At 41.0% G+C, this 17,091-nt stretch overlaps 1 protein-coding gene across 1 annotated transcript in view; it reads left to right on the forward strand.

Moving 5' to 3' along the window:
• Nucleotides 1–17,091, forward strand: part of DPY19L2 (dpy-19 like 2) — a 50,051-nt gene that overhangs the window by 4,006 nt on the left and 28,954 nt on the right. The window contains exons 3-9 of the mRNA XM_037041156.1: nt 674–761; nt 2,557–2,694; nt 4,016–4,136; nt 7,298–7,391; nt 11,618–11,675; nt 13,494–13,585; nt 15,724–15,823. Of these exons, the coding sequence (XP_036897051.1) occupies nt 674–761; nt 2,557–2,694; nt 4,016–4,136; nt 7,298–7,391; nt 11,618–11,675; nt 13,494–13,585; nt 15,724–15,823 (691 nt within the window). The remainder of the gene's footprint in view (nt 1–673; nt 762–2,556; nt 2,695–4,015; nt 4,137–7,297; nt 7,392–11,617; nt 11,676–13,493; nt 13,586–15,723; nt 15,824–17,091) is intronic.

Raw genomic sequence — 17,091 nt, forward strand, 5'->3', positions numbered from 1 at the left:
GAAGCTGTGCTGGTGAGTGTTTCCTACGGCTCTTGGCCCCTGGCCTTTGTCCCACATGTAAATGGAGGTGAGTGGGAGCCGGGGTACAGGATACAGGGCCTCGGCTGTTCCTTCAGCTTCACTGGAAGCACCTGCACATAAATGAAGGGAGCAGCCTTCTCCCATCACTGTGCTCTTCCCACTGGCGTCGCTCTTCACAGCCCACAGCTGTTTTTCACAGTTGCACTGATGAAACATCTTGACATATAGCCCTGTGTTGACGCTTGAAAACTGATTCCTCGTATGGAATTAGCCTTATTTATAATTGCTTTAATATCAAGTAGTTTTATTTAAAATTATATTCTGAATGCTGTTCTGCAGTTACAGAGGCATTTCCCAGACTTGGTACATTCGAAGCCCTTGGGGAACTTAACAGATGAGCCAGAAGTTACCTCTGTTCTGACTTAGGGACCGCAGTTAAAGAAGTTTAGTTGTGTGTGCAGCACCAGATAATAAATGCCTGAAAATATACATGGTAGAAAGCAAATTATAAAGTTATCTCAATGTTGATTATTAAGATTTATTTTCTTTCTTCTTCATGGTTTTGGTACTTTGTTTATCTGTAACTTGGTTATTTTACCACTTGTTTGAAACATGTTCTCGTTATAAAATGGTGCTTTATTTTTTTTTCTAGGATACATTTAGTAACACTTTTTGAAAACGATCGTCATTTTTCTCACCTCTCATCTTTGGAACGGGAGATGACTTTTCGCACTGAAATGGTTAGGTTCCTTCCTCTAGTGAATTGATGTGTGATATTAAGTGATATCCTCTAGTGATATTAAGACTGTAGGGTGGACATTTAAGAACTGAAATGCATTTTCCGTGACCTGTGCTGTTTTTCTGAATCCTCCCCTCACAGCCCTTTGGAAGCTTTGAAGAATTGGCTACATTAGCCTTTGTATGGCATTCAGAGTTCTAATATTTTATAGGTATTATTTCAAAGGAAGGATAAAAATGTTATTAAATAAAGAGTGTAGCGGTGGCAGAGCACAGGATTCAGATCTCGGGTCTGTGCGTCCTTGAGTGACAGCCAGTCGGTTGACATCCCTCACTCTCAGTCACCCTGTCTGTGAATGAGAAATAAGGCCAGACTTACAGGGCTTTATGGAAAATGAAGGGAGATAGTGGGTGAAGCATGAAGCACAGCACCTGGTGCAAAAGCCATAGCTGCTATTAGCCCTGGCTGGTGTGGTTCAGTGGTTGAATGCCAGCTTGTAAACCAAAGCGTTGCCAGTTCGATTCCCAGTCAGGGCACATGCTTGGGTTGCAGTCCAGGTCCCCAGTAGGGGGCACACAAGAGGCAACCATACACTGATCTTTCTCTCCCACTCTTTTTCTCTCTCCCTTCCCCTCTCTCTAAAAGCAATAAATAAAATCTTTTTTAAAAAAGCCATAGCTGCTATTAATGAAAACCCACGTATTTATTTTCTCTAAATATTGCCTTATGCATATTAGGTACCCTGTCATTGTAGTAGTGCCCATCGCCCCCTTAAGCAAAGATAAAAATCCCTGAACTCTTATACTGCCAGTCCCTGCCGTGAGGACGTGCTCTCTTGGACGTCAGCCGAACACATCTCCAGTGCAGCAGCCACTGCTGTTGCTTACTCTCCCCAGGATGATGTGGTTGTGGAGGCCGCGTGAGTGGAGAGTTGAAGATTATTTTTAATGTTTTTTGGGGAGAGTGTATTACAAACAATGTGGCCCTTCACTTGCTTGTATTTTTTCTTTTTATTAAATGTATTTGGGTGACACTAACAAAATTACACAGACTTCAGGTGCACAATTCCACAGCACACCATCTGTACACCGTGTTGTGTGTTCATCCCAGGTCTCCATCCATCACCATTTATTGCCCCCCATGCCCTCCTTCACCCCCTGTCAGCCCCCACTCTGCCTGGTTTTAGATTTTAGGAAGGAAAGCAGGAAATTGATGGGGGAAGTAATATGAAACAACACGCTCCTGTTCATCTTTGACTTGTAACTAGCCCAGGAAAGTCGCCGTTTCATATGCTGGAGTCGTGCACTCAGCTAACCCCCCTTCTCAGGACAGAGCATCTGTGTCTTGAGCGGCAGTCAGCTGGCAGGTGGTCAGCGAGGACTTTGTGCTGAGACAGGTGGAGCCAGGAAGTGAGTTGAAAGCATCAGGTTCCATCTGATGGTGTTCATGGTCATTTATGTTAGTTCATAAAGGGCTGGGAGGAAAGAGGGGAGGTAAAGTCAAGCATGGTAGAGATAAAAATATATTGTGTATATGTTTTAAGGTGTGGTTGGCAAAGCTCCTTAAAACATTTAACCACCCTCTAGTGCTTCTTCAAACCTACAGGACTTACTACCAAAGAATAGTACCATGAGAACCTAAAACGTATGCCTTTTGAGTCAAAGAATGCAGTAGTCGTCAGGAAAAATTAAAAAGTCTTTTTAGTAACCTTTTCCTACTGAAAAATTGCTCTAAAAGGAGTTGTAGAATTAATTTTTGCACATTTTACTTACATTGACAATTTGTGCCTCTTGAAGGGACTTTATTACTCCTACTTCAAGACCATTATCGAAGCACCTTCGTTTTTGGAAGGACTGTGGATGATTATGAACGACAGGCTCACCGAGTATCCCCTCGTCATCAACACGGTGAAACGCTTCCACCTTTACCCAGAGGTGAGTGGGACCCGGGGCCGGCCCTCCGGGAGTGATTCGTTTTACTAGAGAAAACAGCAAGTGAGCAAACGATGTTACCAGAAGGAGGGACCTTTAAGGTTTATTGGTTGTATGGGTCCTTACAGTTGGGCAGGGTATCAAAAGTTCCCATGCTGAATCTGTGTTAATTTGTACTCCCCTTATTATCGGTGGCATTAAGGATATTTTCATGTTTACCAGACATTTGGATTTGTTCTATCAATAGCCTGTATAAATATTTGTCACCTACCCGATGGTTGCTTTCTTATTCATTTGTTGGAGTAATTTATGTATTTCATAGCATAATCCCTAGAGATACGTGCTGACATATCTTCTCTTGATCTGGCTGCTTTCCCTCAGTCGGCTCTGTTGGGGTAGAACTCACATGCAATAAAACACACCATTTCGAGTATACAGTCCTTTGAGTTATACATTTGACAGATGTATAAAACCGTATAACCAAACCACAATTGAGTTATAAAACATGAAAATAATGCCGGAAAGTTCTCATGTGCTGCTTCGTGGTGACTATCCTGTCCCCGTGGAATTGTCTTGGCATGTATGTTGAAAATTGATTGAGTGTATTATATATGAATCTGCTGCTGGATTCTCTACCACTTCGTTGTTCTGCATGTCTGTATTTACGCCGGTACCACACTGCTTTGATGACTATAGCTTTACAATAAAATTTAAAGTAAGGTAGTTCTCCAAGTTTGTTTCGCCTTTTCAAAATTATTTTTCTACATAAGTGTTAGAGTGAGTTTATCAGTTTCTCCAAAAATCTTAGATTTTGACAGGGATTGCATTGAATTGACACATCTGCGTGGGAAGAATTGACATCTTCATAGTGAATCTTCCAATCTGTGGTGATGGGATAGATCTCCATATTGTTCATTTTTTTTCCCCGCAGTGTTTTGTATTTTTAGCATACAGTCTCCTATATGCACTATTTTACTGTTGTAAGTGGTATCGTTTTTAAATTTTAGTTTCCCATGTTTTGTTGCTTTTGTATAGAAATTAAAGTTAATTTTGAATATTGAGTTAGCACCTACATCTTGATGAAGTGACTTAATTATTCTTAACAGGAAGTTTTATAGATGTTCCTTACTCTGTAATACAGAACTTTAGTTTATATTGTATGCATGTGTAATTTTAAAAGGACTGTTTCCCAAGTGAAATGATTTAAATAAATTTGTCAAAGTTTATAGCTCAAAGGCAACCATCACGAAATGGTATTTTGGAAAAGTTACTGTGAAGATAAAGCACTTTCCTTCACTTTCTCTTTTCATTCGTTCTTTTGCAGGTGATTCTAGCCTTCTTGTATCGCACACTGGTGGGAATAATGAATTTGTTTGGGCTGGAAACGAAGACCTGCTGGAATGTCACCAGAGTAGAACCACTAACTGAAGTTCAAAGCTGTGAAGGCATGTTTTTTTCCTACACTGCTGCTGGGTTGTCATTAATGTTTATATAAAAAGCTTATACTGTTAGGACTTATTTCAAGAAGTATTGTAAACTAAGGATTGATTTTTTAAACACGATGACTGGTTCACATAAAAGTATTTACCTTTACAGCAATTTTCTGGGAAGGCTATGTACTTACTGATATGAGTATTAATTTAGAATTTGGGAATAATGTATGCCAGTATATGGCAATCCTGACTGTAAGTTTTGGGGTAGCTTGAATATATAAATGTGAGGATAAATTAAATAGTCAAATATTTACCTGTGATAGTTAATGGAAACATAAAACCAGATCTGCAACAAGAAACTGATTTAGAAAAACTTCACGTTCTTCATAGATGCTACCTTGTGTATTGGTATCTTAGACAAAGAACCACTTTTGGGATCAGCGGACAGTTTTCCAGGTCTGTGTTTGTTACTTAAAGGGTTTGCAGGTTAGCGCTTTTATGGCCCGAGTGTGATGCTCTCCCTCGACTCTGCTATTTGAAGTCACGTACGTCTACTTGCATAGCATTTACAGAGTTGGTGTTGTCTTTATTTCTTCACATTCTCCACAGTGTGAACACAGTATATCTTATACATGTATTTTTATAGACTTGTTTGCAATAACATTCAACTCTCAGAATATATGAGGTCTCTCCAGAAGGTGTCCAGCCGTGTAATATGATAAACAGACATTTATGGAAGAAGATATAAGATACAAAAATCATTGTACATGGGACAGTGATGCCTCATTCTCCTTCACAGCAGGTACCTTGGGATGTCACACAGTTCTCCCATTCGCCATCAGTTGCCCCGTTGTATTTTTCTGAATCTTATCAACAGTCTGAAATCTCTTCCCTTTCAAATATGATTTTAATTTGGGAAAAGCCAGAAGTCACAGGGCACCAAATCTGGGCTATAGAGGGGCTGAGTCACCTGGAGATTTGCTGTTTCGCTGAAAAACGCTGCATGAGACATGATGGATAAGCAGGCGAGTTTCATAATGAAGCTGCCAATCACTAGTTACCCATAGCTGTGGCCTTCTGAATCATCAGAATGGTTTCCACGGAGGAATGTTCAAGCTTTGTGCAAAATTTGATGCAGATTCATTGCTCTACTCGCTCAGTCATTTTGAATGTGATGGCCACACAGTACACATGCGCACTCAACAGCATCTACCACCTGCACTGACTATTACAGTGAAGTCATCATTGTTCACACATGCGCATTCCAGTCCACTCTCCTTGGCTGCCAGGTGACATCAATGTTGCACAAACCATTCCTGCTATATTAACCGTGGCTGGACTTTTTCTGAACAGACCTCACATTCCAAATCTGTATTTCCATATTTTCTACATTTTTTCTAGTCCTTTGGGTAGTCTTTATAACTTCTAAAATAGCATTAATAGAGGATTTTAAAACATAATTGTTTTTCTTAGCAAAATAAAGGAATGGAGAGAAAATGCCTCATAAAATGAGAGACTCTGTAATGACTCAATCAGCTTCCAAAGTATAGCCTTTTCTGAGAGATAGGAAAAAAACACCTTATGTATGTACATTTATGATATTTACTAAGTTGCCACTGAGTGACAGGTTAGTGTCAGGCCTTAGGACCCTGAGGTGTGCCAGCCAACTTGGCCCCTTGCCCTCCCAGCACTAATAGCTGTGATTACGTTCCCAACAGGGAAATGAGTTTGCCCGGGTCAGGAGTAGGGGGAGTGTTTCAGGAGCAGGGCCAACATGGTCAAAACTCTTGAGCAACAGAGGACTGAGAGAGGGGCTTCCTGGAGCAGAGAGGTGGAGAAGAAAGAATGGTGGGACACGGTGCCGGGCCTGTCTGGGAGCAAGGGGCAGGCGGCGGAGGGCCAGCTGATGAAGGACTTTGTACTTGACTCTTTGAAGCATTCTAACAGATTTGCATTTTAAAACCACCATTTTGGCAGTTGTATGGAAAAGGTATTAGTAAAGGACAACAGTGGGCTCTGAGACCAGGCAGGAAAGGGAAGTGGGAAATGCACAGATTTGAGAGGGATGTTGGAAGCCCATGTGACAGAATTTGGTAATTGGTTGATGGGAAAGGGGAAGGAGAGTGAAGTCATGTGAGTGTTTGGTCTCAGCTTAGTCGAGTCCCTTTGAATGGTAACAGACGTCAGTGAAGCGCAGGTTTGAATTGCTGCCTCAGGTGCAGACACCTGAGAGGCCGCAGAGTGGAGAGGTCGAGTGTCTGTACCTGCAGGTGGACGTAGGGCCGTGACAGGAGGTTGTGGGCTGGCAGCAGACATGGAGTCACCCGTGTGGAGATGACACCTGCAGCCACAGAAGTGGAAGAACTTCCTTAAGGAAAGTACAGACTGAGACCTGTGATGGAGCCCCAGTGTCCAAGGGGGCATACAGGAAGAGGTTGGTGGGGCAGACGGGGAGGAGAGGTCAGGGAAGTGGGGGTGAGCACGGCCAGCCATCAGGCCTTGGCACTGTCAAAACTAAATAACTTTACATTTTCTGTGTTCTGTTTGCCCAACCATTCAAAGTTATCTTCGTACCAACTAATCTCGTACATTTGTTCTGAGGACTGTGTGACAGGAAGATTGTAAAGCACCTCGTAGGAGACCATGTGTGTGCATTATTTTCCACGTGTCCATCTGCCTCTCCAGCGACCTGGTCTTGTGCATGGGGTGTGTTGTATGTGAAGGTTTAAGGTTCGGGCTGTACGTCATAATGGATTGAATGACTAGATTATCTCATACTGGCAAAGCTGTTTGTCGGGGTCAGAGCCCATGTCTTACTCTTCCTAGAACCAAGCCAAAGATCAAAATGCAATGGGTTTTCTCTCGCAACTCATCAGATGACTCACAGGCAGTTCTGGTTACTGAGTGATAGCAGCATCTCCTGAATAACGGGAGGCACCAACTATTTCAGTATAGTAATACTTAATCAGGGGAAAGTGTAAATGTAACTGCAATAAAGTATAACATCTGAGTGTAACTGATAGTATCTCATGTAAGGGGAAGTACTCACATACCTATTAATTGGAGCAGTTGTCTGCAAAGCAAATTCTTTTAGTAAATTCATGAGCACTTATGTCCTATTACTTTATAATCATTTATTCATTAAATGCTGAATAATCTGTGTCTTTTTAAAGGAATGGGAGACCCTGCTTGCTTTTATGTTGGTATGATTTTTATTTTAAATGGAATGATGATGGCATTGTTCTTCATATATGGAGCGTATCTGAGGTAAGACTACAGATTGAAAGATCTTTTAGTGGCCTTATAAGGACTGGCTGGCCTTTGTTGATTATTTGAAAAGGATAATGAATGAGATTAATTGAGTAATAGTAGGAACATTTTCAGATCTCCTGTATTTGTTTTCAGAAGCCTATCCAGTATCATCAGCCTCAGGGTACAGCTGTCACACTAAAACACCACCATGAAGGCCCTGCTTTCATTCTTGTGGGGAGTTGTAGTTACCTTTAAGATTCCTTAACAAATTTTTGGTGAAAATACCCCTGGGCCGTGTGCGACACTCCTGTAATGGAGACAGTCTTTAGTTGGCGTTAGCTGCAGAGAGCTGCGCATTTCAGTGTCTGTCGTGCGAAATTAAGGGAGCAGTGAAGAGACTGTATCACTCGCGGCAGACACACATGCGACAGCCTGCCTGTCCCAGTAACCGCACTGTACAGCTCAGTCGGGGGTGGCGGTGTGCTCCGTCGCAGGTGGTAGGTTGAGGTCGACTGTGACAGTCACATACAGTTGGCCCTGGAACAATGCAGGGGTCACAGGTCCACCTGCCACCCCCTGCCCCCCTCACAGTTAAAAATCCACATATAACTTTGACTCCCCCAAAACTTAACTACTAACAGCCTACTGTTGACCAGAAGCCTTCTAATAACACAAACAGTTGCTTAATATGTATTTTGTATGTTCCATATAGTAGCTGCATTTTTATAATAAAGTAAGACAGAGAAAAGAAAATGTTATTAAGAAAATCTTGAGGAATAGTTAAATATGTTTACAGTATGGATTGAAAAAAATTCCACGTAAAAGTGAACCTTCATTGTTCAAACCCTCGTCGTTCATGGGTCTCACTATCCAGCGAACCTGAGATGGCCCTTTGAGCTAGCTTTTTCAATGAAAAATAAGGTGAAATCCACTGTGGTTACACCTAGGAAAGCATTTGCCTTCCTCACGGAAGGATGGACTCAGCTGTCCCTTCTCTGTTTCCTCCTGCATTCCCTGGGATGTGATGCCTGGGGCTGCTGCAGTCGCATTGCAGCCATGAGGAGAAGCCATGAAGACAGCACACGTGTCTGTGCTCACAGCTTCGCACTGCCAGCTGGGGTCGACAGGCGCATCTTTTGTGGTCCTGTTGGCTTAGCTGGCGCACAGCCGTATTGGAAGCCACTTCTGTCAGGTTTTTGGTGTCTGACAGCAGAGCGCGTCCCTAACTGAGTCATCAGCCTCCTTTACAATGAACTGCACAATATTTAAAGTTAAATATCTAGATTTAATCTTTAAATAGTATTTATTGTTTTCATAGGGTTTTTGTCTAGGTACAGGTTAGTATCTATACACCCCTTGTTTTAGGAAGTTTGTAGTATAAAAATACTAGCATAGAATCAATGAAAATATAACATTGTACCATATATCCTATTCAACATAGTAAGTTAAGAAAAAGTAGTAAGTACAAGGATTGGAAAACTTGAAAAAAAGAAACAAGTATTCTTATAAGCAGATCACATGATTTTATATAGGAAAATCCAGAAAGAAATCCATGGGTAAAGTACTAAGATAAGAAAGTTTATGATGTTATTGGAAACAAAATTAATACACATATATTATAAATCTATAGCATCAAAAAAATTTTTTTAAAGGATTTCATTTAGAATAGTCTTGAAAAGGGAATTTTTAAGAATAAATCCAGCAAAAACTATTTATGACCTCTTTTGGAAAATTATAAAGCTTTAAGAGACGTTTAGGAATATTTAAATAGAGATATGTGTCATATTCATGGCTTGGAAGACTCAAAGCAACAAGAGTTATTCCCATTGATTTATAGATTCAGTGCACTACCAGTTTTGTTAACCTCGATATAAGCTAATCATGGAATTCTTCAGAAATGTGAAAGGCCCACGTACCATAGTTGAAGAGAGTGGGAGCACTTGCTTTATTAACTGTTTCCGTGTGATAAAGCTAATAATGTAAAAGGGCGTTTGGCACCGGCGTGGGGGCGTAGCATCGGAAGCAAGCAGAGCCCAGAGGCAGAAATGTACGATGAAAGACCCCTGATGGGTGGCAGAGCTGCGGGTGCAGGTCAGCACGGACAGGGGTCTCACGAGGTGCGGAGATTGAGAGATTGTGGAGAAAAAAGAGAAGTTGGGACTATATGAAATATAAAGTCTAGTTGGGATTAAAATCTCAAATATGAAGGACAAAATTGCAAAATGCTGAGAATGTTACATAGGAGAGTATCATCAGGAACTTGGGATAAGAAAGAATTTCTTGAAGAAGGCATGAATGTTTAGCCACAAAGGGGAAAAGTGATAAATTTGATAAAAAGAATTTAAGTTTCTTTAGACATTTTAGGATGAAAAGATAAGCCACAGACTGGGAAAAAATATTGCCAAGCATATACACAACATAGTATCCAGACATTACATTCATTAATTTGATAAATTTGTATTGAATGCTTAGATATTCAACGGCTGAAACCAAGAGCACTATTTTAGTGCTGGAATTAAAAAAGGCGATGTCTCTCCCTCGGAGTTTAGCTGCCCACATCGACACGAGCAAATGTTACAATGCTGAGTGAATGAAGGCAGGCACAGAATAAAAAGAAATCCTGTGTACTTTCATTTGTACGAAGTTTAAAAACAGACTAAATGATAGTATGATATGTAGGTAGAAGTGGCTGTGTTGGTAATCACGGAAAATGAGGACAGTGGCTGTCTCAGGGGTGGCAAGTAGGGGCTTGGGTGAGATCAGTTTTCTATCTCAGTGACATGGTGGTTACCAGGATGTTCACTTCATAATCATTCCATGAACTGTCTACAAATTTTATGTGCTTTTAGATATGTATGTCATACAGGTAAAATATATTTAAGTTCATCACAGTATTACTTAATTACTTTATGGTGTTGGGCTTAAAAAATGTTCTATTTTAGAAAATAGTTTGCAGGGCTTATGCTTTTTTTAAATACAGGAAGTGTTACACAGGACTAAAACTTTGTAGAAGTAACACTTTGCATTGCTACAGCAGCCCCAGAGGCACCCTCTTCTTGGAATTGGTTACATAGTTCTGGAGTGTCAGATGAGGCCTTGGGCGTTGAGGAGGGTGTGCAGGCATAGCACACAGTGACTGTAGAAGGTCACAGAAACCGTAAGGATGCTGAATGGCCCGTGAGAAACAAAAGAGAGAGGAGTCTGTGGGGAGTGTTTGCGTTTCTGCTGCAGCCGAGTAGGGACCCTCTTCATGTCCTGTGGGTGGTTAACAATACAGTTAACATGCACATCTAACTTTTATCAAGTCCGAAGTTAATTGACATATTCCCTCTTGCTCTGATCAGTACAGGGAATTTTAGAACGCTTTGCTTCACCGCAGCCCCTTGCATCTTGTGTCTTGCATCTTGCAACTATTACCACAGTTCAGTACTCCGATTGCCCCTCCCCAGTTGTCATTATCCTCTGTGCTTTATTTTGTTGTTTAGGTTGTCAAACCTTGGATGTATTCACATGGTCCCAGTTTCCAGATGCAGTACTGTTTCCCCCCAAGACGTTCCCTCTCTCCATTCCTTGCTTTTCAAAGTGCACCCTTCCAGTTTCCTTTCGTGAAAATTTATTAATGATAAATCATTTCCCATTTGCTTTCCTCTGCTTATTTTTTTAAAAACTAGTCCTTCCTTTTAAAATCACCCAGCCAATACTTAACTGTGTTTGGAGTTGTGGCTATAAGTGATGATCAGCGTACAAACAAAAGGCAACTTTAAGACACGGTTCTTAGCCTTTGATGGTTGTCCTTGATCCGAGTCTTGTTTTCTACATTGTTGTTTCTCTGGGGCTCAAGGAAAGAACATCGCAGTAGTTGAGACAGTTTAAAGTCACTACTAAATGGGACTGCTAGACTCTTGTTTTCATTTCTTCAAAAGAGAGAAATTTGCCTCCATTCTGAGTATTCTGAAAATGTAACGTACGCTCTGAAGTGCTGGCCTGTTTGTTAAATATTATCTTGTGTTCACACCTTATGTATTTTATTTAGAAAATATATAAAACTCAGATTATTTTATATGTCCATCTTATATGCTCACACATTCAAGATTAAGATGTCAACAACGGGTACTTTTGAAATGTTTATGATTATTTCATATGGTTTAGTACTATGACGTTTTAAATATGCTTTTAAATTCTAAGATAATTTTGTGAAAAACTATAGTTTGCATGGATTGTGATCGTGTGCTTTTTTACAGCGGGACTCATCTTGGAGGTCTAATAACAGTATTATGCTGCTTTTTCAACCATGGAGAGGTTTGTTTTCTAGAGAATAATTGTTAAATAGAAGAGACTATATAAGAACAAGGAAATATATTCATCAAAACAATATATAATTGCATATTACTTAGGACTTTGCAATATTTTAAAGAACCTTGTGTTGTAAGTTGATATTTAATCATGTTGATCCACAGTTTTTCATAATAATTAGAATTAATGACATAAAATATCTTGCATGGTTTTTACTGTATAGATTCATTCATGTGCATCTGTTTTGTAGAAAAAGGAAACACTGTGCTTTTTGAGTTCAGCACTGGGAAATGGTCATTACCCACACAGGAGCTATGAAATGGAAATTTAGAGAGGTTAAGTTCCGTATCCAAGATTTCACATTCACTACCCAGTGAAGCTGGGTTTCCCATTCACAGCTGTCTGACCCAGGGGCGTCCAACCTTTTGTCATCTCTGGGCCACACCAGAAAAAGAACAATGGTCTTGGGCCACACATTAAACACACAGACACTAACAAAAATGGATGAGCAGCAAAAAGGTTTTAAGTAAACTTACGCTTTTGTGTTGGGCCGCATTCATAGCTGTGCCGGGACCTATGCAGCCCGTGGGTCCAGATTGGACCCCCAGCTCATAAAGCCTCATTCCTTCTATTACGTTAACCTGCCGTTTCAATACTACAAAATGCCGAATCAAAATGGAAGCCAACTGACTAATTCAGCCCAACAGGACATGGGCCACCCAAAAAAGTCCTTAGAAACTTATGTATAATAGGATAAATTCACCCAGCAAAATCCTGAGTACATACTGCGTACCAGGCTCTGTCACACGCTGAGGAGCCGGCAGTGAGACATGAGAGAATCTGCTAGTTCATGGAGCGAAGTCTGTCAGATGCTGTGGCATAGCTTGTACGTGGTCTGGCCTTTATTCATGCCTGTTGGGGGAGGCAGATACCTGGTTAATTTAGAAAAACCTGTTAGACAAAGGAGTCATAAAAATTACAGATAGATGCATTAACTTAGAGCGAACAAATGCACTGTTATCCCCAGCATGTCCATGTAGAGGCGAGATGTATTCTCCAAGTGTGTGGGACGGCTGGCATTATGACTTTCTGAAGCAGGCCACAAAGCCAGAATCTTCCAAGGTTCATAATTTTGGTTTCTTGTAAGAGGAGCAGTAACTTTTAAGACTCTTGCAAGGTTACAAGAAATTAGATGCTTTCTATAACTTAAGAATTTTTAATATAAAACTTTTATAATATTCTCGTCCATATGTCTTAAAACAGTTTTAAAGTCTATTTAAATGTAATGAATACCTTTATTATGTGCATCACATGTGTGATTTCCACTTGTTTTTAGAAATGTATAGTTAACTACTTAAAAGGTACATTTCACAGATTCAGAGACAATCTTAATTACTTGTAATGTGTATCTATAGCTCATTAAACTTGTCATATGCAAACTTCCTGGATGTCTGTGAGTTCACTAGGTGACATTTGTTAGATATTTTCCCAGGCATGTGCCCATCTCCATACCTGGGGACTCCCGGGTCACGCCGCAGTGCTGGCACGTGGGTCTGTTTTTCAGCCCTCAGTTTCGGCTCCTGTACCTGCCCTCCTGCTTATCCTTCCTGACAGTCTTTCCTGGTTTCTGGACATGCTCGTTGAGGGCTCTCTGCCTAATGGCTGGCTGTCCATCAAGAGAGCTCCCCAAACCCAGAAGCTCACCAGGCGCTCAGCAGTGAACAGCCTACTATTAAAATGCTGAGAACCAGCCCACTTGTGATTCTGAGATGAGTAATGTCTATTGCAGTGGAATGCGAGGAGTAAGCATCTTATTGATTTCAGGCCACCCGTGTGATGTGGACCCCGCCTCTCCGGGAAAGTTTTTCTTACCCGTTCCTCGTGCTTCAGATGTTCATTTTAACTTTGATTCTCAGGTAATTTCCATCAATAAAACAAATCTACATAACTTGTAAGTTAAGTTTCTTAAAATATACTTCGACCTATTGTTGTAATTCAAATTTAGGTGCTATTTTTAGTTACTTTTAAAATAAATTGAATATCCAGTTGAGAAAATAATCTAAAATATTATCTAAAATTTTTCCCACCTGAGAGTCTAGGCTACAGGTGTTAGAGAACTACATTATGTTTTAGTGAATCAGAATTTAAGGTTTCATGTATCTTTGGTAAAGATTCAAAGGTGTTTAAGATACTATAACATTTTCCCCTCAGAGATTATGTAATCTGACCCCTTGTTCTCCCACCTGTGGTTTCAGCGAACATTCATGTATACCCCAAGAAAGAAGTATGCCATGCACAGATGACTTGGGGAGATGCCAGGTTAGATAGATAGGAAATACTCATGTATTCATGAAAATTTCTTGACTGATGTTTCTAGCAGTTCAATCAGAATTTCACCTCAATTGTTTTTCTTGGACACTTTTATTTGGAATTAATTTTATAAGCATTATATATTTTAAGAGGTCTGAGGAGCAGCAACAACAAAAACACAAAGGGCAGAATACTGTAAACAATTTGACCATAGAAATAAGTTTCCCGAGCATCAGCGGCCCTCTCAGTGAATGCAGTAGTGGACACGCCCCCTGGAACTCCCGGGAACCCGCTTCTTCCCTTCTTCCTGTACCTACCAGAGTCTGCCTGTGTCGAAATCTTTTGTGTGTGCAAGTCTTTTTTCTTTCTTAGAGCTGTGAATTTGTTGACCAAGCACGCACACACTCAAGTGGCTGCCCACACACTCACCATATTAAAATGCTACCCGAGACAGGAACCCCACCACGCTGCTCTCCTTCACTGTGGAGTGCTGCGCCCACTGCCCACTGACAGTGGGGCGCTGACCCATTCATCAGTTTACTGCTCACAGGGGGCCAGTGGCAGCCCGGTGGCCCCCCACCCTGAGGGTGGTGCAGACTGACTCCTGGCTCGTGGCCTGTGGGACACGTTCATTTGGGATTGAATTGGGATTTGGGAATCAGCTCTCCCCGCATTTTTCTGTCTTTCTCTGTCTTTTCCCATGACTTTCTCTCAAAGATTGTGATGGAGGAAGCTGCCTGTTTATCCTGCTCCTTCGCATGGAAACTCTGAAGAAGGTGGTTTATTTCCCATTTTTATTTTTTGGGGTGATACTGATCTGATCAGTCAGGGGTTTTATGGAATGAAATGTGTTCATTGGAATATTTAGGATTGTACCCTCAAGTGCATGCGCTAAACCCTGTACCTTTGCCCAAAGTAATTTTTGTTTGAGATGTGTAAGAAAATTGAGTACTTAATGAAGATTATGTTGTGATAATACGAGTAAACAACGTGAGCATTTAAAATCTTGCTTTTGAAAACTTATGTACCATAGTACAAGGAGTTATCACAGTCCAACACAGCCTTCACAAAAAGAACAATTACAGTTTTATCACTTACACAAAATGTTTGCATTTATTTTTTCATATTCTAAAATAAGCTAAAGTATTCTCTGGTAAAAGCTGTTAGTGACTGATGTACCTTATAATTGCAGAATGGACAGCTTAAACTTTAATAGGTAGAAGTTCAACTGTGTTCCAGAATTATTCTTTTTAAAGTCATCTTAATTTCTCTCTAAAATTCCCTCACTGTTGCTAATTCATTGCTTCACCAGCACTTAGACTTTCCTGCGCTGCTTTTTACAGCAAAGTGGCGGCACAGGAAAGGCATCGCTGCCCGCCGCAGGCCAGTGCCCAGGGAGCGCTGCTCCCCTGCTGGTCCCCGACCTTGCCACAGGGGGCGCCACTCTTCCCCTGCCGGGCTGGGTCAGGGCACCATGAACTTTTATGTTTGAAATATCGCACTGATAAACTAGGTGCGAGGTTTCCCTTAAAGCTTCAATTTTCGTTGTTTTATGCCAAGCATCTTTACAATCCAAGTAGTAGTTTATAAGTTCTTTCTAATGAGCATTTAAAAGTGAGCGATACTTGATTGCCTTACACCAGGGATGAGGGAACCACTAGACTTGGTCATCTTGCAGCTCCTCTCCGTGGGTGAGAGGCTCCTTTCCTGGTCAAACTTACCGCTGTCCGTTCTCCCTGTCAAGGACCTCGAACAACAGCAGGAGGCACTTCGTGGCGCTCGGCCTTGCCAACGTCGCTTTCATGCTGCCTTGGCAGTTCGCACAATTTATACTCTTTACCCAGGTGAGGAGACTTTAATTTGATTTGACTGCAAGGTGTACTTTGTTGTTTCTGTACAAGTTTTAAAGTGTGATTATATTTGTGTCCTAATAGATTTTCAAAATACGAAATAATTGTGAAGTTTACATACATGTGTGATTTTTTAAAAATTAAAAACCATATATCCTACAGTCTATTAATGTATTGCTTAGTTAGGCAGACACTAATGATCAACATGCAAAAGCCTTTTTTCAATTATTTTAATTCATATCTTGTTGGTATTTAAAATGAGTTCTGTAAATCTGCCTGTAGGTTCTCCTTTTGCCTTAGGAATTATTTTGGGTGCAAAGCTACCCAACATAGTGGGGGCCAACCCCACTTCTTCACGGTAGAGGGCTTCTGCTTCTACCATAGCCTAAGTATTGGTGGTTTTGTCTGCAGAGCTGAGTCTCACCAGACACCATTTCTCCACTTGGTAATCATGACATTTTTGAGTGGATTGTGGTGGTACTGTTTCCACCAAAGAACTCAGTAATTGGTGGCAAGAAACTGAGCTGGGGAAGCAGAGGGTAAAAAGTTGATTATGATGCACTTCCATGATACCAACATTTTGCAGGAGGGTTCCTTTCTGCCTAATGAATAAACAGGGGCAATAATAATGTTCTTTAACGGGAGTGAGAGACCCTGCCAAGGAGCCTGTGCCGCCAGTTGCCTACGAAGAGTGACGTTAAAACCTCAACTTAATCGGTGTTCCGGAGTTAAAGCATGTGTCAAATATTCTCTCTACTCCCTGCGAGTTCGCCCTTTCAGGCCGTAACGCAGAAAGTCTATGGTTTTCATTATTTGCACCTGCCAACATGGTAGCGTAGATTTCCCATGTGCATCACTTCCTTGCAAGCAAATTTATTAATCCAGTGGCGCTGATGAAACTATTTAAGTTGCTCGTTTGGTAATTTTGATATTGCCTGAATGATTGTCTAACCGTTCAAAACATGTACTACGTTTTTAGTGTCCTTTTCATTGCGATGTGATTGACATCACATCATGTCAGTTTAAGGCGCACAATGTGTTGCCTTGATACATTGTTACTCCATACATTGCGGTATGATCACCACCTTATTGCCACCACAGTGTTAGTCAACACCTCTGTCAAGTCACATAATTATTTTTTGTGGGCGGAGGGTGAGAGCATTTAAGATCTAGTCTCTTGGCAACTTCAAAGTATATAATACAGTGTTGATTGTAATCAGTATGCTGGGCACTAGATCTCCAGAATTTATGCCTCTAGTTGC

The sequence above is a fragment of the Sturnira hondurensis genome, unplaced genomic scaffold (genome assembly GCF_014824575.4).
Source record: "Sturnira hondurensis isolate 20B ecotype Veracruz unplaced genomic scaffold, ASM1482457v3 Scaffold0002840, whole genome shotgun sequence".
NCBI lineage: Eukaryota > Metazoa > Chordata > Mammalia > Chiroptera > Phyllostomidae > Sturnira > Sturnira hondurensis.